Below are 23,625 nucleotides of genomic sequence, written 5' to 3' on the forward strand. Positions count from 1 at the left end.
ACTTCTAATGATATTTTCTTCTTCTTCTTCTCTCAGTTTTTCCTTTTCAATTTATATTATCAATGTGCCTTCTTTTTATGATTCAGATCTATTTTTTTCCCTTTTTAATCTATTATCGAGTCATTTTAGGTGGAGGATCAATGTTCTCCCTTATCAGCAAAGGTCACTAGAAGATCAAAAGAAAGGTTGTCGCTTTCTAGTTTCGTTTTGTTCTTTTTATTTTTTATTTTTCTCATTTTAATTTATTTTTATTCCATATTCAGCAAATAATTGTGGTGGATATTAACTCTTCATCTGGAACCTTTCAGTGATATAAGTTTATTTTCCGACGATAAATTATTTACTTTGTTTCCTTATCAATATTACAATAAAACCAGTTGTTGTTGATACCTTGTTATGGGTTCCTTCTTCCATAACTCGAGCTCGTAGAAGGATAATATAAGAGGAACCTATGGATAATATAGTTAGAAATCCATAATAAAGTCCGACCATAACGTCGTTATGGTCGGACTTTATTATCTTCATGCATAAGAAATTTAGATTCTTTGGTATAAAAATTTTTAAAATCATCATTAACCTCTCTTTTTCTTTTCTATTTCTGGATTATTATATGATGATTTTTGAATTTTTCATATATAATGGATAACCATGGCAATTATAGATCTTTAAGAATTTTGATTCCTCCCCGGAAAGCTGATTTTGTTCTCTTTCGAGTTTGTTGGACTTCTATCCTTTTTAATCACTATATTATCTTATGACTAGTCTTCTCAAGACCTATGAGTTCTCGTGATAGTGATCGATATCATGAATTTAAGTTGTTGTTATATTTAGTTACATTGTGTTTATTACTATTACGATAATAATAGGTATTATTACAGTCATTACGGGTATCACAATTGTACAGTAACAATTATACATAATACTTTTATCGTTATATAATAGCAGTTATTCCTTTAGAGATTTTTATTTTTTAATCAACATATTTGGAATTGCTCGTCTAGTTCAGTTGGTAGACCGCAAAGCTCAGTTGGTAGAGTGTAAGGCTCTTAATATTGTGGTCGTAGGATCGAGTCTCACTGAGGACAATTCATAACGGATGTCTTCCACAGAAGCTGCTCTCAACCTGACGTTAGGGCAACCTACTATCCTACCTCTCCCTTATCCCATTACATATGAGAATAAGATCAATTAATTTTTTTTTATACTTGGAAACTGTGTTAGATGAAAATATTAGATTTAATTTAACCAATAATTGAGTCAAATAAATAAATACGTACGTAATACTAAAATATTAAAAAGAAAAAAGTAATTTTAATATGTATCTAACGATTGGATTATTTGTTGATAAACAGATTAAGTTAAAATGTTACGTAGTAAAGTGTAAAACAAGACAGCCAAAACGCAAGAAACGCTTATGGAAATTGTTTAATGGTGGCAAATCAGTTTTCATCCGCTGTTTCACTCGCTCCCTTCCTTTCCATTAAATGCAACATCGCGGATCCTAGATGTCATCATTCCACCACTTTTGCGGAGTTTGAACCTTTCCTTTTAAGTGGTATAATCATTTGTATTCTCCCCCTTTTCTTATTCGTCTTTTTTTTAAAAAAAAATTGTTCATGGAATTTGCTTGCTTTATCGCTTAATCTTCTGAACAAGATTGGGTTGTTGTTATATATTTGGGTGTCTAGATAAATTGACATTTTTAGTACTCGAATGCTATTTTAGGGTTTTGGAATCTTAGGAATTTTGCTTGTTGTTATAAGATTGTACCGGTTTCAGTTAACTATATACTGTGTATTTTATTAATGAACCATATTAAATGTTTCTTAATTTGGTATTTTTATGCTATTTTAGGGGTTTTGAGTGTTGGGATTTGTGCTTTTCGATAGAGAATTACACCTGTTTGAGTTAACTTCATTCTACCGTTGAATTTGTGGTTTTTGATCCTTGTTGAATTGACTAATGAAGCATGAGATTAAAAGTGGATTCCTCTTCCTTCTTTTCTGCTTGTAAATTTTCAGCTGCTAAAATGAGCCGAGTTTTTCTATGATTGATTTATTAGTTTGGGTTTCCTTTTATTAATTCTGTGATTTTTCTTCATTGAAAGCAGTATATATATATATACACACACACACACTAAAGTGATACATTGCTTGCTTTCTCATATACCTACCTGAAGTTGTCAAGATTCTCATTACCATCTCGTGAGCAAGCTGCTGTTGTTACTATGTCAACTGATAAATTACCTCTTCACAAAACTGTTTCCTGGAATTAAAGGAGGAAAAACCAAAGATCAATGGAAGAATCATGGGGGCATGTTCTTCCCTCAGATGTTCCTGAATCTACATCTTCTAATATTGGTGAAAGGCTTACTTCAAGTGCACATGCCAATCGTGGGTCTGGCTTTCCAGGTGTGAAGAAGAGAGGACTCAGCAGTCGTTCGTGGATAAAGATTGATCAAGATGGGAATTCGAAGGTTTTGGAGCTTGATAAAGCCAAAATTATGAGGCACTGTTCTTTGCCATCCAGAGACCTAAGGCTTTTGGACCCTTTATTTATTTATCCTTCAACAATACTAGGAAGGGAGAAGGCTATTGTGGTCAATCTTGAGCAAATAAGATGTATAATCACAGCTGAGGAGGTTATCTTGATGAATTCTTTGGATATAAATGTTGTTCAATACAATTCTGAATTATGCAAGCGTCTTCAGACGAAAAAAGACCAAGCGGGTAAAAATGCATTCTTACTAGCCTGTAGTTTAATTTGGTTTTCAAGTGGATGGCTGACATATTTACCAATAAACAATTTTGATTGCTATTTTCTGTTGAAACCATTGTTGCAAAATATCTGATATGCTCTTCTCTAGGCCCTAGGCTCTATCTCCACAATATCCACTGACTTGTTATAGTGTGTGGAGAAGCATTTGATAATGTAACTGAATTCGACTGCTATGCTGTTCCTGAAAAAACAAAGACATCTCTCTGAGTTCAGAAAAAAGTTACAAATTTAACTCTAATGATTCTTTCAAAATTTATTTGTCTCCTTAGGGATTTTGATGACAGTTCTAATTGTGTCATCTTTCTTAATTTATTTGGCAGTTTGGAACTTTTATAAAATTGTCATATAACATGCTTACATTCATCTGCTGGTTTGATTCAGATGACCTTCCGTTTGAATTTAAGGCATTGGAACTAGCATTGGAACTAACTTGCATGTCCCTTGATGTAAAGGTATGCCATAACCTCCATCACTACCTAAATGTTAAGAATGCGTCAAATCCTTTTTTTTCAGTTATGTAACCCATTGAATTTCTTTTACTCGTCACTGAGGTGATATCCTAGAGGTGCATCCTGTATGGTCTTTAAGATCCTAAAATTATTTTCAAGTAGATATCCTTTGAGGTACTTTTTATTTTCCTAGCTGACTCTTTCAACGAGGTGTCAAAAACTGAGAGATACATATAAATCGACACACTGGATAGGTTCTGATCTGATAGTATCTGTTATTTCCATAGTTGATTCTTTCCACCCAATGTCTAGATCTTTGTATTTGGCATGCAATTGTAATCTCATCAAGCCAAATGTCTGTCTGATGATATAGGATCTGGTCTTCTAGAAAAGGTTAGGGTAGTTAGGTTGATTCAAACCAAAGTAAACTGATATTGGATGGAATCATTGTTCATGTTATTACAAAATCAATATTAGCCCAAATCCTTCACATTCTGGAAATTTCTTTTCTATAGGTGAGAGAACTGGAAATGGAGATATACCCAGTGCTAGATGAATTAGCATCATCCATTAATACCCTTAACCTGGAACGTGTTCGTAGATTGAAGGGTCAACTCCTTACATTAACCCAGCGAGTTCAGAAGGTACGGATGTTTATATACAGTACCTTGTGGAATACACCTACTGTAGTCTTGTTTCTTATATAATTGATTTTAGATTGAAATTTCAGGTACGAGATGAATTAGAGCATCTTATGGATGATGACGGTGACATGGCTGAGATGTATCTCACAGAGAAAAAACAAAGGTCAGAGGGTAACACCCCCAGCGAACTAAATGCTCAAAATAATTTTTTCAGTGGGATCAGATTAGTTTCAAAATCTGCTCCTGTTTCACCAATAGCATCGACCAATGGAGCCCCGAGACTGCAAAGGGCATTTAGCAGTATTGTGACAAGCAAACAAGGAAGCTTAAGTAGTTCACATGATGGGGAAAATATTGAACAACTTGAAATGTTACTTGAAGCATACTTTGTTGTTATTGATCATACACTCAGCAAGTTGTTATCGGTAAGAGACCTTTGACTTCCTACCATAGATATGTTAGTTTGATCGTATCCTACTGGTCTACCACTAATCAGATGAGGTACAAGAATCAACAATGTGTCTATTTTTGCCACTGCTAAGTTTAACATATAGATGTTGCATTGACTTTAGGCACCACAAATAGTGTTCTGGCAACTTGAAACTAACAATTACATTTCTAAGATTGTTGAGAATGGCCTATGCCTTGTAAACCACTGATGCCCAATCTTATTGATTATTCAGCTGAAAGAGTACATCGATGATACTGAAGATCTGATCAACATTAAGTTGGTGAGGATTGATTTACTGTCTCAATGATGCCCTCTCTTTACCATGCATTGGGAAATAGGAAATGAAAATAATAATAAAGATCATTTTTCTTCCTCTTTTCCCAAACAGGGCAATGTTCAAAACCATCTGATTCAATTCGAGTTGCTTCTCACCGCAGCGACTTTTGTGGCCACATTATTTGCTGCTGTAGCAGGCGTCTTTGGAATGAACTTTGTAGCTTCAGTTTTCGATTACCCATCTGCATTTACTTGGGTTCTGGTTATAACAGGTGCTGGATGTGGGTTATTGTACTGTTCATTCTTGTTATATTTCAGGTACAAGAAAGTATTCCCATTGTAAGCCGGTGAGCTTGAAGATGCTTATTATTATTCTTTTATCAAGTAGTTTATTTACCGGCAGAAATACTGCAAAAAATTCAGTTTTGAGGGTAGGATTCACATGCAATATTTTCAGACAGCATGCACGGGCTGGTGACCCAAGACAATACCAGCAAACTGAATTATTTTCAGGATACAAGTGTTGTAGCTGAGCAACTATCCACAGTGCAGGTCAAGATGTCTCGATAATCCCGGGATATTCTGAAAGAATCATAACTCTCCCTGTCACTGCTCTTCTTGTATTCAAACATCAAAGTTCGAATGATCGAATGCTGTAAGTTTAACAAATCCATAATCATAATATATATATATAAACTCCATTTGGTCTCGAGAGTGGTGAATGGTGAAAGGCTTGCTCCTCAGTCCTCCCCCACCCGAGTTCCTGACATTATCGTTCCCTTCAGCACACCCTATAATACCATTTCTCATCGTTAGATCATCGATCCTGTACCATGGACCATTCCCAAAACCATCCTGTTGCATGCCACATCACTTCTTTAACGATAAATAATAGTGATGTGCCCATTTTATTTTATAATAAATAATGTTATTATATAACTTTTGAAAGTTTGATGCCTAAAATGATCATTTTAATATAATTTAGTGTCAATTTATACATTCTGCCTTATAAAATTAGTGATAAATATCCATGTTTATCTTTTCTAGAATTTTCTTTAGAAAAAGATTACATAAAAAATATTTTTAAAGATAATCTTTAGTTTCAAAAACTTTATTTTAAAAAAAATATTGTTTTATTCCGCAAACTAAATCCACCTTTAATATATCAGTATTGCTAGCAAGATGTTATAGAAAAAGATGTTATGGCACGCGCCATCCACTAGCCTGAAGAGGAAGCTCCATTGCAAAAGTCCAGATTGCGAGGTTTATCAGTTAGTGTCAGTTATAAGCATGCTCAACCACTCACTTCATGGAGGAGGGACAAGTAAATCTCCGGGCGTTGCTAATTCCATTCGTCCGGTGACGAAAAATGCTCACCCTCACCTTGTTCCCGCAATGCAAAACCCACCGGCGTCTATTCACCGTTTCGGTTGCGGCGGTTGATAAGTTCCCTTCGTTTCTGCCAAAACAAACGGAAGAAATCAAAAGTTTAAAAAATACAGATGAAGACATGGACATGATGAACACCAAAATATTGCATTTGTGTATTTCAAATCATAATTATTTTATTAGTGGGTAATAATTCTTTGTTAGTAAAAGGCCATGAAGTTTCTTCTACACTCTAATTTGATCTTCGCGTGCTCCGTGTCCTAAAAGCTAAGAACAATGCTTAGCTATGACTTCCTCCCTATATGTTGAGCTGATACTCTTAATATCCCAATACTAGAATCGTATTGATACCTCTTCATTTAGAGTTTGACCCTTATCCCTCGGTCAATACTTCACTTGTTTACAGAGATGACCCGAGAGAAAATGAAAGGAGCAGTCATTTCCATAAAAAAATTAGATTTTTAAAGATTTTTTTATAATTTGTTTTTTTTCCACTAAAATTTTTATAAATTTATCTTCTCTTAAAATTTTATTCGTCCACTAATGTAAAGTCTCGCATTCGTGTAACACTCGTTGAATGTACTCTTATCTATATGTAGAAACAAGGCTTTGATTGTGAATTAGAAGAGAAGAATACTGCTGGGGATGCTTTTATGTTCAATAGTTATGTATATCTAACGGGCTTATAAGTACATATGAGACTATAATGTTTCTGGATACAATTAAATTCAGGGGTGCATCCAAGTGCAAATGAAAACATTTTGAATTAAATTCAAAATGCCAAACAAACAAACGGTAAAAAAAAAAAAAGGTTTTCTGGCTGAAGGAGGGATAATGGTGGGTCCCACTTATATTAGAACCAGATCTGACTTTTTTTTTTATTTAAAATAACATTTATTACATTTGAAAAATTAAAAACCAATTTTGTATTTTATTCATCTTTATTTCTACTAGAATTATCTATTTCCTGACGTTTCACCCTACCTAAAAATGGACCCTTTTTTCTCTTCCATCGCTATAGGTCCTCAGACCCCGATCCCTCCCCCGCCCGTCATCACCGTCGTCGCACCTCCCTTCGCTTCCAACCCCCCGCCCGCTACGACGGTGGCCGGTGGTCCTCCTCTGAGCTTCGACCACCCGTCTTACTCTGATATGATATGCGAGGCTATCGCGGGTTTAAAAGACGCCAACGGGTCAAGCAAAAGGGCTATAGCCAAATACATAGAGTCAGCTCACAAGGACTTGCCACCAACTCACTCGGCCTTGTTGACTCACCACTTGAAGCGCTTGAAAAACAACGGCATCTTAGTTATGGTGAAGAAATCTTACAAGCTGGCTTCTGATGCTACCAGATCTGAAGTTCCGATCCCCGATTCTACTCCTCCCGATGCTTCGACCGGCCTCAAACGAAGCCGTGGCCGTCCTCCTAAACCCAAACCCGCAATCCCCGCTGCTGGCGCTGAACCCGTTCCGGCTCAGCAACAGCCGGCTCCGATTCCCGATGTGACTAAAAGGACACCCGGTAGGCCGCGGAAAAATGGTCCGGTCGATCAACTTGGGGTTAGGAAGGGTCGGGGTCGGCCACCCAAAACCGGACCTAAGAAAAGTCCAGGTCGACCGAGGAAGCCCAAGACGGTGAGGTCAGTGGTGGGGGCCAATGCGATCAAAAGGGGTCGCGGACGGCCTCCCAAGGCCCTGAACCAGTTGCCTCAATCGGCTACTATACCGAACCAGGGTCAGCCCGTGGCCGTTCCTTATGCTGATACTGCTGCTGCTACGACTGTCATTGCTGCTAGTCCGAGACCCAGAGGAAGGCCCAAGGGCACGACCGTAGCTGCTACTGGTGGCGATGCCGTCCGTGGAAAGGGGAGAGGTCGACCACCGAAGATCGGTGGGGTCGCCGCCAAGCCCAGGACTTCAACTGGAAAACCCGTTGGCCGTCCCAAGAAGGTAAAACCACTTTACTTATATATGGTTTTCTGTAGAAGACTAGACTGGAACTGTCTAAGCTTGGGGCATAATTCTAAGCATAACTTGTCATAAATGCGGCGTCTTACAATGTAAAAGTATTCGAAGTAAACAACAGACTTAATCCTTTTAGTCACTTTTATCATTCTTTACAAAGATTATGGGGAAATTTGATGAAGAAATGCATAATATTTAAGAGAATGATATACGTTACTCGGACTTGGGATGAATGCAACATCGCAGTGCTCGAATTTGGAGGATCAAAGTTCTGTACTCGTGTTTGGATATATGTCGGATACGGATATTTTAGGGGACAACGAAGAGTGGGAGTATGTAGATTAAGTGATATTTAGGTCAATAAAATAAGCACTATGATGTTGCAACTTGTAATAACAGGCCACTAAGCTTTTCAGTTTTGTTTTAATTTTTATCTTCTGCTTGATGTTCTTATGTTGATCTAATGTCACTGACCTTGTTCTTCTTTTTTATATGAAGACATCGGGCGGAGCAGCAACATATGCAGATTTGAAGAGAAAACTTGAATTCTTTGTAAGTGAGATGATTTTAATCATGCTACTGTACTCGTATCTGCCGGTATCAAGTAGTTTAAGTTTAGTATTATATATGATTGGAAAATGTTGATTGCAGCAATCGAAAGTGAAGCAAGCAGTTGAAGTACTAAAGTCTCAGTACAGCAGAGAAAACATCAGTACAATCGATGCAATCCAAGAGTTGGAAGGACTTGCCACGATGGACATCGGCAAACCAATTCAAGAGGATGCTCAGCCGCCGGAACTGACACAACCACCACTGGTGCCGCAAAACGAAGGACAATTGTATTGATAAAATCCCTTTCCCCCCTGTATGATTATGGGAAAAAAATGTTCTGACCCTAGACATAAAAAAATGTGATGATATTTTGTGTAAAGGGAAGAGTAGGAAGTTGCAGGTGTTGTTTATTGTTGTTGAGGTGTGTTGTTTGTAAAACCTTTAATTACTTCCATGTAGTGCAACACTATCCAGGCATCATCCTTGGCTGGGGCTTTTGCTTTGGTACTAATATGTATTGACATTAGTCTATTTTCATATATTATTTCCAGTTTACTATCATTTTGTGTATTTGCACTCATTGTTTGATGCATTTTTCATTTTTTTAAATTTAAAATGACGGGAATTAGATGGTCTTGAGACTAGGGGTTGTAAACGAGCCGAGTCGAGCTCGAGTATCGTTGAGCTCGACTTGACTCGAAAACTCTGAAATGGAGCTCGACTCAACTCGAAAACTCGCGAGCTTAAAAATTTCAAGCTCGACTCGAACTCGAAATCCTGAACTGAAGTTCGTGAGCAACTCGAAATGAAAAAAAAATTAAACTTAACTCGATTGAAGCCTCAAATTCGAACTTGAATCTTAAATACATAAAAATCTTATTGTATTTAAAAAAATACATAAATATTAATATTATTAATAATTTATTTTTTAAAAAATAAAATCTTAATATATTATATTTTCGAGCTGCTCACGAGCTTTTTATGTCGAATATCAAGTAGCTCGTTTCGGCTCGTTAAGAACTCGAGTTGAGCCCGAATTCGAGTCCATTCGATCTGAATATTTATCGAGCTTTGATCAAATCAACCTCAAGTAGTTTTCTATCTGTTTCATCTCATTTACCCCTTACTTGAGACTAAGTATGGTGTGACGGGATGGTTTTAGATTTTTATAATTTTTTATGTAGCTTTAACCATCTAAATTCTAAGCTAACAATGTTCACTTAAAAATGGTCCTTGCGGGATCTTTTTATAAAAAATTAAAATCGGTGTAAAAATGTTGCTCCTGCCCATGTGGACAGGAGAAAGTACTGGCTAATGTGCTAAAATAATATTATTCTTTAATTATTTAATAAATAAATCATTTATAAAAATAATATTTATAATTAGTTTTTAATTATGTCGATTATATATTTTAATTAATTAGGTTAGTTTATCAACTATTTAATGAAATGCCCAATGAGTCACCCCTAGTAGGAAGGGGCAAACATAAACGAACTAATAAAACAATAACACGTTTACGATGAAGCTTTTGATGTGTCAAACTTCAGCGAGAGAGAGAAGCCTTTCTCAAAGGGAATCAAATTCCCATGACTTTTGTACATAGGATTACTACAACTACATCCATATATGAATCTTAAAACATATCTGCTCATGTCCAAATCTCATGTTTTCGCTCTACATACATACATACATAACATGCATACATACACATGCATGAATGTTGATGCTGCCTCCTCAGATCCAAGAGCAGCCTACAACAATCCAAAGTGTGATGGCAGAAGTGAAGAGAATGTTGATGGTGCTTGTGAAGAGAGATACAGCACGATTGGGATCAGCGAATCCTGTGGTTGTCCCCGTTGGTCCCAGCGTGGAGCTGCCACCACCAACGAATACCGGAGTCTCGTTGGTCGAGCCGCTGTTTGTCCCCGTGCTCGGCGTTGTCGGAGTACACGGGGTTGGATTTGTTGGAGGAGTACCCATGGTCGGAGTTGTCGGAGGAGTACCCATGGTCGGCGTTGTCGGAGGAGTACCCATGCTCGGAGTTGTCGGAGGAGTACCCATGGTCGGCGTTGTTGGTGTCGAGCTTGAGCTACTGCAAAATTTAACAAAATAAACACACATGACACATCCATTCATAAATAAAATTTTCCGAGAGACCAAACAAAGGGTACCAATAACCATACCTTGAAGGAAAACTGCAAGAAGAAGGCACATCTGCAAAAATCACAAAGAAAATCACGAAAAATCCAAAACATTTATATGTTGTGAAATGGATTGAGTTTGAAGGGAATTTACTTGGAGGAGGATTTGCACTAACAGTGACAGTGCCAGAAAAATCACAGCTCCCTTGAGCTTGACCTTTCTTCTGGAAATAACTATTGACTGCATAATTGCAGTGATCTTTCACAGTGTTGGGATTATAACAAGCACCATTCTGATTAATCGGAGAACAATCAGCTCCTGCTCCACACGCATAATCCAGTGTTTTCTGAAGCACCTGCTCACTCACTCCATCTTTGCACAAACAGTAAGTGGCACCTGCAGCAAAGCATAAACAGATCAAAACACCCTTTCCTCAGAAATCAACAAATATTGCTATCAGAATCCTTGAAACCCATCTCAGAAATCTTGAGCTATGGATCTTAAGTTGAAAAACAAGGATCTTACTTGAATGACCAGTGAGGGCTAAGAACACCACTAGGTAAAGTAAAGGGACCATGATCGAGGAAGAATCGGAACAACTACTGATTTCAAAGATATATACTGTTGGTTTCAGGATTACTAATAATTATGGAGGTGTAGTGTTCTTTCTAACAGTATACTACAATTCATCATAATCAAAGTTTTACCAACAAAATAATTAAAGTTGAGTATAATAAAATAAAATTGAGTAAAATGTTTTTTTTTAAATATAATAAGTGACTAAAGTTCCAACCAATCAAACAAAACAATATTAAGCTTATAAAACTAAAAACATGAGTTGGCTACCGTAAGAGGATCGCTTATTTGAATTAGGTTTCTATTATCGGCCATGAAAATAAATTCGAGGAGAATTAGAAATGGAGTCAAGATTAGATAATAGGATATCTATAATTAATATTTTTACTATATTATTTCTTAAATATTTAAACTAATTTATTATAAAAAATGATTTTTTTTAAATTGAAGTTTATCTATTTGTATATTTTCATAATTGATAGATACTCGTTTTTACACCACAGTTTATTTGAGTTAAAAAATAATAATAATTCGACTTAAACTAAAAAAACGAGTAACTCAATTAAAAACTCATTTTCTTTTAGTTTTTTAATCAAATCAAGTAGACAATGGACATCTTTAAGATTGTGATTATGGGGAGAGAGTTTTTTTTTTTAATAGTTTAGGGTAATTACAATATAATATTCTTTTTAAATTAGTGGGTAACACACATATTCTACTGACACAATTACTCGAACTCATTACTCAATGAAATTGAATGTCACTTTGAAAAGAATGAAAATTATCAGTGTATGCTCACAGAGAAGAATAGCAGTGAGCATCAGCAGTTTTCTGCCAGATGAATGTCTCGTCTTGCTGAGCAATAAGACTCCAACAAATTTTTTCAGTGAATTCTGCCAGTGGTGTTAACATGCTTCTTTTCTTCTTACTTGCTGCACGTCCATGTAACTTACTAATGGGAGAGGTTATAACAAAATAACCTCCAGGCTTGAGTAACCGATCAAATTCTATAAGAAACATCCCCTCTATTTTATAAAATCATAGTTAGAAAGTAAAGCATAAGTAATTTTACCACAGGAAGCAATACTATTAACCTCTGAAAGTACCTTTCTTGTCCCAAACAATACCACACTGTGCACAATGAACCATGTCAAATGATAATGATGGATATGGTAGTTGTCTTGATATAAAATTGCCAATTATTGCTGGAAGACCTCTCTCCAGAGCTATTTGAACTTGGCTTCCGGTTGCCTCATATGCAGCAACACAAAGAGCCATCAACCTTAGTGAAACTAAATGAGCTCCAAAACTTCCAAATCCACAACCAATATCAAGAACAGTGCGTACCTGTAACCAAAGTAGGATCATTAGATACCATGTAATGCAGGCAGACAGTTTTACTTTACCTTGAAGACCGTACACATAAATTATCTTTCTCATATTAGTAAACATGACAATCTAAAATATTGGGGAAAAACGATTCTGAAATACCAAACACTCATAGCTCATGGTACCCCAAAAGGGAAAAAATTGCATCATGGAATGAATTAAAGACTTACGCCAGCTTGAAAAAATTCAGAGTCACTTCCCAGTCCCATCATCTCTGCAAACTGGCGAGTATAATCTTTGACACCATCAAAGATTAAGCCGTCCTGAGAGTGAAAAGCAATTTGATTCTCTTCGAGCAACATCATTCTATACAGTTCATTAAAAGATTATGAAGGTAGATTAGAAAGCTGTATTTGATCGCATAAAGAACAAAGAATGAAGGATATAAGCTGCTACATAGCAAATTCTAAAAGGCAAAGTTTGTAACAAAGGGAGACATGCCTGATACTTTCTCCTACTTTTGGGAAACATCCAAATGCATTTAATAAATACCTCTTTGTTATGCTTCCAGAAGAAAGGAATTGGTCTTTGGTTATCATGACATTCCCACTCCATATTACATCCCTACCAGCAGGCCAACGAAGTGGAATCTTATAATCCTTTGGTGGGCGGACTAAACAAAACTTTCCTTGGCTTGATACTTCACAATGCCGATCAAACTCCTCTCCATCTGTAAACCCTAACAATAAATTTTCCGTCACATTGTAACAAGGAACATAATTTTCTCTTTCTTTTGCGCATAAGCCAACCTCCTCTTGGTGACCAGCTCCTGACGAGACAGTTCTCAGCTGAAAATAATCGACTGCCACTTGCTCCTTTAACCTTCTATAGTTTGAATAAATCTCAGGTACCGGAGTGAAAGTTATGGAGTCAAAGGAATTAGAAAATATCGATCCTAAGACTGCAATCAGTACAAGCAAGCAGACGAAGCACAATAACAACCAACAGACCGGCAGTCTACGGCCGCAAGAAACAGAAAGTTTATTAACCCAAGGACTTCTCTTCTCATGTCCAAAGCTTTAAACAATAGAGGTCTGGGAAAACCACTAAATAACCAGTCCATTTAGTTTAAATCTACAAGAACCACGGAAAACATAACCTATCATCACATATAATCTTCTATATATGTGTTAGCATTAACCAGAACAAGACCAATAAGCATTGAAACCACCTCCTCTACACTCCTGCCCTCCCGGATCTTTCCCCAATCATCACAAGCAACTTATGAGAAGATAGTGAAAATACCAAAGTTCAACAAAAATCCACCATAACCAGTATAAAGAAAAGCTACGAAAATAAAAAGTGAACCGAAATTTACTGCACTATATTCTTTTTCACCTTACTCCAAACAGAGCCGATCTGTACTAAATTTTGAGTAATGCCAACTCTTCAGTTTCCAACAAGTAAACAACCAATTGCACTCCTCTACACTCCTGTTCTCACGGATCTCTACCCAATCATCACAAGCAATAGATAAGAAGATAACGGAAAATACCAAAGTTCACCATAAATCCACCACGGCCAGTATAAAGAAAAGCTACGAAAATCAAAACTGAACCGAAATTTATTGCACTATATATTTTTTCACCGTACTCCAAACAGAGCCGATCGGAACTAAATTTTGAGTAATGCCAACTCCTCAGTTTGCAACAAGCAAGCAACCAATTGCATCAAGCTGCAAATAATCCAATGAAATCAGGATTTCACACGAGAGAATAATTTAACGGTCTCTTTGGCAGATGAAACGGTATTGAAACTACGGTATTCTAGAGCTTACAACATAAAATTTAGTACACATAAAATGCAGACTTCCTATAAAAATGTAAATCGTTCCGTTTGGGGGAATCCGTTAAAGGAAAGTTAGATCTCAAAAAGGAAACAATAATCATTGAAAAAGCAAAAAAAAAAAGAATAGTAAATCGAAAACTGGAAAAGTTTAAAATAAAGAAGAAGCAAATTAGGGTTTACATGGGAGCGTACCGGTGGAGATTCAAAATCCGAATTTGACAAATGCAGAGAACGACAGAGTGAACGAGTGAAGAAGAAAATATTTTTTTTTAGTAAATAAAATATTTTTAAAAGGAAAGTATATTTTCTAATTTTTACGGTAGATATAATAATTTTTTAATTATTTTTCACTTATCAATACACTAAATAATAATAATTTAAATTGAAATAAATATATTCATATTAAAATCCAATTTTATTAAAACTGTCAAAACATTCAAAATTTCAAAATTTCAAACATAACCAATTTTTATATTTTTTAAAGAATTATCATTTACTTAACTGCAATAATTTAAAAATATTTATCTTATCAATATATATATATATATATATATATATATATATATATATCTCTTAAATATTTTTAAAAACTATCAAATCTAATAAGTTTTCTAGTTAAAAGATCTTACCATCCACTTATTATATCTCAATCTATTTCTATTTATGTTCATTATTTTTTTATAAATTGTGCTAAAATTTAAATTTTAAAATAATATTTTAAATTTATTTTATAACAATCTTAATTATTCATTAAACAATAAAGAATAATGATAATAACATAAGAGTATTGTGATTATCAATGATTTTCGAGACTTAATCGATCGAGATTTTAATTGAAAAATTACGAGTAAAAGAAGAAAACTTCATCAATCTCAAAAATAATAAGAATACAATATGATTACGGTTATACACAATTTTCAAGACTTATAAACTTCTAGCCATCATCCTTAGTATTTATATATATTTCAATAATTTTTTATTCCTTCAATCAAATACTGTAATATTACATTTTTACCATATATGCCAAATACAATAATATGATATTCCATAATATATCAAGTAATATTGTATTCTAATTATCTTATTTTCAAAAAAACGCCTCCTTACCGTAAACGTATGGAAGGTCGACAATGGAATCCTTATGCGGTTTGGCCTCAACAGCAATGGAATCCCACCACCTTTGCCTGTAACATTTGCTGATGTATTGTTTACTTCATAAAATAATCACATGTTAAATTTCTATTTTCCTCTTCGAATTATTAGAATTATAAATCTATTGAATATGAATATATATATATATATATTCGATGACCTATCATTTACATCCAACACCATAATTTATTGTGTAGTCCACGGCAGAAAAAAATATTATTCTTTTTAAACTATTCGAGTTCAATCAGGTATGTCTACAAGATATACCATATATACATATTACAAATAGATTAAAAAATTTCCGAACACGTACTATTTCATAATCATTCGAAATTATAAAAAATATATATAGAAATCAATGTAATGTTTTTAAGTTGTTGTGTCAATTCCTTGTAGTTTGGTCATCTTCCAATTTGGGTTTAACACTTGAGATCTTGACTTAAATATTTAGTTAGTTGCTTGCAACTTTGAAAACGATGCCCTAACTTGTGCACGATTAGGTGGTAGGTTTTAGGTCTATTTCAATTGCCAGTTTTGTTCAAAGAAATTCTTCCTCCACCCATCAAATTATTAAGTTGTTGAATGTTGATACATAGTTTACATCATAACGTTTAAATTGCACTAATTTTTAATCAATAATTGTCACATAACAAAATATAAACAGAGTTTATCATCAACTTTTTATTTAAATATCATTTAATAAAAAAAATCTCATTTTAATATCTATATACAATTATAAAATAAGACAATGAATAATTTATTCTTTATTTGACCGTCGATGAAAGTTGTGATTTTTGTCATTAACTCATTATGGCATTGTTTTAAAGGCTTAACGACACAGTAACGCGAATGATATGATGAGAGGCACCATTAATCTGGACAAAATTAATTACCACGTCACACGTCAATTATATTATATTTAATGACAATTTTTAAATTCGTCAAACGACGTTGAAATAGATTATGATAATAACATAATAAATAACAAAAAGTGTAAAAAGAATATGAATATATGACATCTAAAATCAATTAAAATACAGAAAAATAATCACATTTTAAAATCAAAATGGAATCACCAACAATCAGTTGGTTTAGTGGGATTAAACACATGTCCCTTAAGTAAGGTTAGGGGTTCGAATATTGATGTTTGTGAATGGAGCAAACTGAGTTGGGAGGGTCGCCCTCACCTCTGCGGTATCTAATCTGAATTAGTCGGTCAATAGATCGGATAATAATAATTAATTAAAAAAATCAAAATAGAATCGCAATCATGGTAGTAAAAGTGGTCCTTAAGGAATCAAATATGCAAAATAGACAAACTATCTGTCACGCTCTCATGCTTAATAATATTAACAAAATATAAAGCTTTTGCACATCTGGCCTTATACAACTGCTTCTAAATGCTCTGGAAATTCCAACAAACATATTATATAAATAAGTGGTTTAATATATGAGAGGTCCCTGGGTTATTTAATATTCTAAACTTTAGTCTTTTTACTTTATTTTTATAAAATCGAATCCTTGTATTATTTTCTATTTGAATATTTTGATCTCATCCCAAATTTTTATTCAATTTTGCTGCTAATTGCAAGGTAAATAACTTTTTGGCCCCTTATAATTATAGTTTTTATAAAATTTTAAATTGATTTAAAAATATATAATTATTATTAATTAAATAATGTGATTTTTCAATAATATATTTTTACAACTTTTCAATAATAAAATTGATAAAAGCTTTATAAACATTAAGGACTGACAATTATTTTATATTTTTATAGTTTTTATATCATCAATTAACGGTAAAATTAAATAGACGTTAAAATTACGATCAAAATTTTCAAATTGCAAATTATGAGTTATTTTTAAAATTATTATATCACAAATTATGATATGATAATAAAATTGTTACTAAGATGTTATAATAAGAGTAAATTTTTGATAAATTTAATGAATATTTTATAACAATTTGATAAAATATAATAGGAGTAATTATTATTTTGTAATTTTTTAAAAGTTCAATGATCAAAATGATCATTTGAATGTAGTTAAGCTACCACTAGTTTATTTATTTATATTAATTTAGGGTGAGTACAAGGCAATATCTGTTTAAAGATAACTATTAATCATTTAATATTGAACGCTTACACTCTTGGCTCATGCTGCTCGAACCCGAGACCTCAATGAATAACAATAATTCATTTAGCACCGATGTCGCTTGATTCGTCCTAGTGTAATTTATCTAAACTATGGGTAAACTACATGTTTAGTATCTAGATTATTACTTATGTTATGTTTTGGTTCCTAAACTATATATGTTTTCAAAATCATACATGATATTTAGTTTAGGTTTAAATCTGATATTTTGTTATAAAAAACTAACATAATTGTTGACGTAATATTTTTTTTATTTTTTCTCAATATTGATGTGGCATTAACTTATTGTGACACATCAACATCACCACTAAATTTTTAACAATAGAGTACCAAAACGAAACATAAACTAAAAGTTAGGCATAATTTTAAGAAAAATAAAATTTAGATACAGAAATAGAATAAAAGTAATAGTTTAGGTACTAAAGGTATAGTTTATGGTAGAACTATTAAATTGAGTTAAAAAATAATAAAGTTGGGTCTTCAAGGCAATTAGGTGACTCTATAAATACAGTTTAAAAGGTCGTCGGTCTTTCTCATTCTTCACCTCAAAATATTTTCCCTGTTCTCATTCTTCACACAAATTTTGTTTCCTTCCCTTTTGATCTAACAACTCAAGACCCACGAAGGTAATTTAATCTCTTCTTCTCTTTTCGGCTTTGATTTTGCACTTGTCAACTTTATTCCCTTGGGGTCTACAATTTTGACTCCGTTTTGTTCCTTTTTGGATTTGTTAGTTGGTGGATCTGTTGTTTTTTTTATCAGATCTCTAAGATAAATGTCTTTACTTGAAGTTCTAGTTTATTTTTTTTAAAAGGAATTAGTAAATTTGACTGCATGTTCTTGGTCGGTTTACATGTCGGAACTCTGATGTTTTAATTCCCTGTTTTTTATTCCGGAAACCATAGATCTGATTTCTGTCAGTAGTTTCATCGATGTTTGTCTTGTTTTTGTTTTACTTAGAAATGGATCCGATTATTTTATTGCTGCGGACATCATTATTTGCTAATTCCGATGTTTAATTAGTAATATCTTAGGGAGCTGTTCTTTAAACACTACATGATCTGATAAGAAATCGGGTGTTTTATTTTTTATGTTCGTAGGATATTGAAAATGGTGAAGATTTGTTGCATTGGTGCTGGTTATGTCGGTGGGCCGACAATGGCTGTTATTGCATTGAAATGCCCTGAAATTGAAGTGGCCGTTGTCGATATATCTGTCTCGAGAATCACTGCCTGGAACAGTGATGTGCTTCCGATCTACGAGCCCGGGCTTGACGAGGTTGTTAAGAAGTGTAGAGGGAAGAATCTTTTCTTTAGCACCGATGTGGAGAAGCTTGTTTCGGAGGCTGATATCGTGTTTGTTTCGGTTAACACCCCGACGAAAACGCAAGGTCTCGGAGCTGGGAAAGCTGCTGATCTGACTTACTGGGAGAGTGCTGCTCGTATGATTGCTGATGTATCCAAATCTAACAAGATTGTGGTCGAGAAATCCACTGTTCCTGTTAAAACAGCTGAGGCGATAGAGAAAATTTTGAACCACAATAGTAAAGGCATCGATTTTCAGATTCTCTCGAACCCGGAATTCCTTGCCGAGGGAACCGCGATTCAGGACCTTTTCAATCCTGACCGGGTTCTTATCGGAGGCAGGGAGACCCCAGAAGGTCAAAAGGCAATTGAAGCGTTGAGGGACGTGTATGCGAATTGGGTCCCTGCGGACCGGATCATATGCACCAACCTCTGGTCTGCGGAGTTATCAAAGCTTGCTGCCAATGCCTTCTTGGCACAGAGAATCTCTTCGGTTAATGCTATGTCCGCCTTGTGCGAGGCAACCGGCGCTGACGTGAGTCAAGTGTCACATGCTGTCGGGAAAGACACGAGGATCGGACCCAAGTTCTTGAATGCTAGTGTCGGTTTTGGTGGATCATGTTTCCAAAAGGATATTCTGAACTTGGTCTATATATGTGAATGCAATGGCCTTCCCGAGGTTGCCAATTACTGGAAACAAGTCATCAAGATCAACGACTACCAGAAAACTCGGTTTGTAAACCGGATTGTTTCCTCAATGTTTAACACTGTTTCAGGCAAGAAGATTGCCATTCTCGGGTTTGCTTTCAAGAAGGACACCGGTGACACTCGTGAGACCCCAGCAATCGACGTATGCAAAGGGCTGTTGGGCGACAAGGCTCTACTGAGCATCTACGACCCTCAAGTCAACGAGGAGCAGATTCAGAGGGACCTTGCAATGAAGAAGTTCGATTGGGACCATCCGGTTCACCTTCAGCCAATGAGCCCTACTTCGATCAAGCAAGTCAACGTTGTTTGGGATACCTATGCAGCAACAAAGGATGCTCACGGGGTTTGCATTCTGACGGAATGGGACGAGTTTAAAACCCTCGATTACCAAAGGATTTATGACAACATGAGGAAGCCTGCATTCATCTTCGATGGTCGGAACATCGTAGACGAGGCTAAGCTGCGGGAAATCGGGTTCATCGTCTACTCCATCGGCAAGCCATTGGATCAATGGCTGAAGGACATGCCAGCCGTGGCATAGACCACATTTTTCAGAGACAATAATCCGATTATACAAATTTCATTTGCACCACATTTTCATTTGTTATAGTTCCAAGTTTATGTTCGGAGTTATACTGAGTTATTACATGACACAGTAGCAGTATGTGGCTCTCTGTCTTTACCGATTTTATAGTTGTTTTATTATAATAGAACCTGTATTAGTGAATTATATTACCAATTATCTTATGCATGAATAATGTTGATGGTGATGCATGTTATTGAATCAGAGCTTTTTTATGCATGAATCATGGTGATGCGTGTTCATATTTTTCTGGAACCGACGTGATTAGGGTTAATCAAATCAAATTATTTAATAATTTGAATTAAGTTATTCGAGTGATTTGATTTTTGTTTTAATTTCATCTAGTTGACTTTTATAATCTGATTAAATTAAAATAATAATAAATTTTAACTAAACTTAAAATAAAACTTACTATTTACTTATTGAAAATTAATGAAAAGACAACTGGAAAATAATTAATAGTAGTAAGTTAATAAAATGATTAATATTTGATGCACTAATAATATATAATTTTATATATTTTTAGTGTGTTTAATGTTTTATCTATTTTGATGATACTTTTAATGATAGTGTAGAAAATTATACACCTTCAGTGTATCAAATATTTATCCATAATCAAAACACATTATTAGATGATTATTTTTTTTAAAAATATTTATTTGAAAAGTAGGTGCTTAAAATATGCTTTTTTTTAATATAATTTAAGTGTCTAGTTATTTTTTGTCAAATTCAACATTTTTCTTGATAAATCTGAGTGAATATAATTTTAATGTTTTATATCATTAAAAGGATTTTTAAAAATAAATTTAAAAATTAATATAAAAAATTATGATCTAAATTGAAATAAAAATATTAAATTTAAAGATAATATATTTCTATTTAAAGATAAAAGAGGAAAATTGAGAAAAGAAAATAAACGCACACATGGGTGGCAACCAAAATGGCAAAATGTATATGTATAGGGATGATAATTTGATAAAAAAAACCAACGTGTTTCAATTTGATATAATTTTATAAAGTTAAATTAAAATTTAAAATTAGATCGGATCAGACTTGAATTTAAGATAAAAATGCTTAATACAAAAATAATAGTATAATTGACCTTTATGTATTTAAGGATAATTAGTATTATATCATTCTCTTTATATTTTTTTTTCAATTAGATCTTATTTTATCGAATAAAAATGATTTTTTTATATTTGAGTCGGTTTGAGCTTTTATCTTAAAATTTCGATCAAGACTCGATTCGGTTAAAAAATTTAAATCTGAGTCGGATTAAATGTCAAATGAATGATATAATTCTCGGATCATATTTGTATTGATTAAAAATCCTATCTAACCTAACTCATTGCCAGCCTTATGTATGTTTATATGTATGCATGCACAAGGGAGAGAAGAGACAGAGAGGAGTAGGGATGGTAATTTACCCGAAACCAAAGGATTTAGATTTGATCTAATTCGATAGTGTTGATTTTTTTTAAAAAAAAAATTGATTTCGGGTCAGGTTAGATTTTATAAAGGTGTGAGGTCGGGTTGGGTTGGGTCGGTAGAGGGTAAAAAAAACTTCGACTCAACCCGATCGAGGTAATAGTGTAATTTCTTCAAATAAATTTATGGATAATTGTTATAATATCCTCTCTTTTTTTATTTTTTAATTAAGTCATTTTATATATGATCGGGTTAGATTTATACTTTAAAAATTTGGATCGGGATCGGATCGATTTAATTATACATATTTTTCAAGTCGAGTGAAGAGTATATATTTTCGGGTTTGGTAGGGTTTGAACGGAGGGTATCTATTGCCATCCCTATAGAGGAGTAGAGTTCAACAAAAAGTTACACCTTGGGTACGCCCTCCTCGTGGTTGACTAAAAGCAAATTCAGACGGCGTCGTCCATGGTACCAATCAAGATGCGTCGGTAGGTGGTGTCATTAGAGATGAACTGAAAAAACGAATATTTGGTTTCACCAAGAGCCTTGGGAGTTGTTGTTCGGCTTAGATAGCAGAATTATGGGCATTGCATGAAATTCTCAAACATGCGAAGAGACTGGGTATTCAGAAGTTTGAAGTCGAAACGGATAACGTCGAGGTGGCCAAAATTACTCATAAATCATCAACTCCATGCACTTATGAAAATGATTTTAAACCGACTCCGAGATTATTGGAAGGTCTATACCCGATTGATCAAAAGAGAATAAAATGTGGTTGCGGTCACTTTAACTAAGATGAGACGAATAAATATGTTGGTGAAGATTAGTTTAAATACAGAATCTATTTATAATAAATTGAAACAAACTGGAGAAATCATGATCGTTGAATCCAGCAGCGAATGGTTCGCAATAGACTACACGCGGTGCCTATCGTTTACTTCCCTTTTTTAATCTTTAGCCTTCCATGCATGTAATTCTCCTTCAGCTACAACACATAAACAAATGGAGAGAGAGAGAGATAGAAAACACAGAGAGAAATAGTCATGGTTTTTTGCTTTGTTGTTCTTCTCCTAGAACTGTTCATCGCTGTCGTAACCGATTTTCGTCCGGGCACGAAATATTAAATTGGGCGAGGAAATTGATGTGAATAAATAATTTTGAAAATAATTTAAGAGTCGCCATCGGCCTTTTGGGTCAGGTAGGTTGAATACCTAAAAAATATCTTTTAAAAGAGTTTTAAGAAAATATCAATTAAAAAAAATTAAACTGATCTGCGTTTATAACCAAAAATTCGTTCTTTTTAGTAATAAAAAGGGATTCGTGGTCGGTTACGTTTAGGGAAGGATTAGCACCCCTACAACGCCCAAAATTGGTACTTTGCAATTATAAATTGTCTCTATTATTAAAATTTAAAAATTCGAAAATTTATTTAATTCTATTATTTTCAAAATTATATATATAAAATATTTATTTATTTAAAAATATCTAAAAAGAACTTCTAGGTGCCTTAAGACAGCTCTTTTTCTTTGATATTGATAAATAATATTATTTAATTTTTAATTTTAAAATATCAGAATAGGACATCCAGTTGTATTAAGACTTTCCTTTTCTTCGATTTATTAAGATAAATATTTAAAAATTACTATTATATATATTTATGAATATAAAAATATTTATTCATAAAAATAAAAATACTATTAAAACAATATATTTAAAAACAATAAAATAAAAGAAAACATATAAAATAAATGACTAAATTACAGTAAAAATAAAATTAAAAGTCTAATTCGTAATTAATCAAAATTATAGGGATCAAATATGTTATTTTCTGATTTAATGATTTAGTGACTAAAATAAAATTATCTAAAATTCGAATTTTATAATGAAATAAATT

General features: G+C 33.9%; 5 protein-coding genes across 9 annotated transcripts; 3 read left to right on the forward strand and 2 right to left on the reverse strand.

The window, feature by feature from the left end:
• The first annotated feature begins 1,333 nt into the window (after window positions 1-1,333).
• LOC120193403 (magnesium transporter MRS2-5-like) lies at window positions 1,334-4,987 on the forward strand. 2 transcript variants are annotated; one of them, XM_039195908.1, is made up of 7 exons: window positions 1,334-1,555; window positions 2,180-2,729; window positions 3,160-3,230; window positions 3,743-3,871; window positions 3,958-4,296; window positions 4,555-4,602; window positions 4,711-4,987. In XM_039195908.1, the coding sequence occupies exons 2-7, from the start codon at window positions 2,297-2,299 to the stop codon at window positions 4,939-4,941; spliced, it is 1,251 nt and encodes a 416-aa protein (XP_039051839.1). In that variant the 5' UTR covers window positions 1,334-1,555; window positions 2,180-2,296; the 3' UTR covers window positions 4,942-4,987. The 2 variants fall into 2 exon arrangements, with proteins under 2 accessions (XP_039051839.1, XP_039051840.1); XM_039195909.1 differs by lacking the exon at window positions 1,334-1,555 and adding an exon at window positions 1,960-2,009 and having other exon boundaries at window positions 2,187-2,729.
• A 1,937-nt stretch (window positions 4,988-6,924) lies between these two features.
• LOC120193404 (histone H1-like) lies at window positions 6,925-8,802 on the forward strand. Of its 4 annotated transcripts, XM_039195913.1 has the most exons (5): window positions 6,925-7,000; window positions 7,073-7,125; window positions 7,159-7,937; window positions 8,451-8,504; window positions 8,604-8,802. In XM_039195913.1, the coding sequence occupies exons 1-5, from the start codon at window positions 6,978-6,980 to the stop codon at window positions 8,796-8,798; spliced, it is 1,104 nt and encodes a 367-aa protein (XP_039051844.1). In that variant the 5' UTR covers window positions 6,925-6,977; the 3' UTR covers window positions 8,799-8,802. The 4 variants fall into 4 exon arrangements, with proteins under 4 accessions (XP_039051844.1, XP_039051842.1, XP_039051841.1 ...); XM_039195911.1 differs by having other exon boundaries at window positions 6,932-7,125; XM_039195912.1 differs by having other exon boundaries at window positions 6,963-7,000; window positions 7,073-7,937.
• Window positions 8,803-10,195: 1,393 nt separating this feature from the next.
• On the reverse strand, window positions 10,196-11,278 carry LOC120193299 (PLASMODESMATA CALLOSE-BINDING PROTEIN 3-like). Its single transcript, XM_039195822.1, has 4 exons — window positions 11,172-11,278; window positions 10,800-11,042; window positions 10,688-10,718; window positions 10,196-10,596 (listed from the first exon to the last, which is right to left on the reverse strand). The coding sequence occupies exons 1-4, from the start codon at window positions 11,221-11,223 to the stop codon at window positions 10,239-10,241; spliced, it is 684 nt and encodes a 227-aa protein (XP_039051753.1). The 5' UTR covers window positions 11,224-11,278; the 3' UTR covers window positions 10,196-10,238.
• A 714-nt stretch (window positions 11,279-11,992) lies between these two features.
• On the reverse strand, window positions 11,993-13,630 carry LOC120193335 (probable methyltransferase PMT5; the record flags this gene model as incomplete). Its single annotated transcript, XM_039195848.1, has 4 exons — window positions 11,993-12,247; window positions 12,329-12,569; window positions 12,782-12,917; window positions 13,104-13,630. Coding segments are annotated over 4 exons (1,134 nt in total), but the record flags the coding sequence as incomplete, so codon positions are not given.
• Window positions 13,631-18,236: 4,606 nt separating this feature from the next.
• LOC120193435 (UDP-glucose 6-dehydrogenase 1-like) lies at window positions 18,237-20,487 on the forward strand. Its single transcript, XM_039195927.1, has 2 exons — window positions 18,237-18,331; window positions 18,806-20,487. Exon 2 carries the CDS (start codon window positions 18,816-18,818, stop codon window positions 20,256-20,258), a length of 1,443 nt encoding a protein of 480 aa, XP_039051858.1. The 5' UTR covers window positions 18,237-18,331; window positions 18,806-18,815; the 3' UTR covers window positions 20,259-20,487.
• The last annotated feature ends 3,138 nt before the right edge of the window (window positions 20,488-23,625 follow it).

Source organism: Hibiscus syriacus, unplaced genomic scaffold (assembly GCF_006381635.1).
Source record: "Hibiscus syriacus cultivar Baekdansim isolate YM2019G1 unplaced genomic scaffold, ASM638163v2 tig00116995_pilon, whole genome shotgun sequence".
Lineage (NCBI taxonomy): Eukaryota > Viridiplantae > Streptophyta > Magnoliopsida > Malvales > Malvaceae > Hibiscus > Hibiscus syriacus.

Excerpts from the sequence above, each read along its gene's own strand:
- LOC120193403 (XM_039195908.1), top strand. The coding sequence starts at position 2,297 with ATGGAAGAATCATGGGGGCATGTTCTTCCCTCAGATGTTCCTGAATCT. Across the intron at positions 4,297-4,554 it reads CACTCAGCAAGTTGTTATCG|CTGAAAGAGTACATCGATGA; the intron begins GTAAGAGACCTT and ends TTGATTATTCAG. Across the intron at positions 4,603-4,710 it reads ATCTGATCAACATTAAGTTG|GGCAATGTTCAAAACCATCT; the intron begins GTGAGGATTGAT and ends TTTCCCAAACAG.
- LOC120193404 (XM_039195910.1), top strand. The coding sequence starts at position 6,978 with ATGGACCCTTTTTTCTCTTCCATCGCTATAGGTCCTCAGACCCCGATC. Across the intron at positions 7,938-8,450 it reads CCGTTGGCCGTCCCAAGAAG|ACATCGGGCGGAGCAGCAAC; the intron begins GTAAAACCACTT and ends TTTTATATGAAG. Across the intron at positions 8,505-8,603 it reads AGAGAAAACTTGAATTCTTT|CAATCGAAAGTGAAGCAAGC; the intron begins GTAAGTGAGATG and ends TGTTGATTGCAG.
- LOC120193299 (XM_039195822.1), bottom strand. The coding sequence starts at position 11,223 with ATGGTCCCTTTACTTTACCTAGTGGTGTTCTTAGCCCTCACTGGTCAT. Across the intron at positions 10,719-10,799 it reads TAGTGCAAATCCTCCTCCAA|ATGTGCCTTCTTCTTGCAGT; the intron begins GTAAATTCCCTT and ends TGATTTTTGCAG. Across the intron at positions 10,597-10,687 it reads TCTTGCAGTTTTCCTTCAAG|TAGCTCAAGCTCGACACCAA; the intron begins GTATGGTTATTG and ends TAAATTTTGCAG.
- LOC120193435 (XM_039195927.1), top strand. The coding sequence starts at position 18,816 with ATGGTGAAGATTTGTTGCATTGGTGCTGGTTATGTCGGTGGGCCGACA.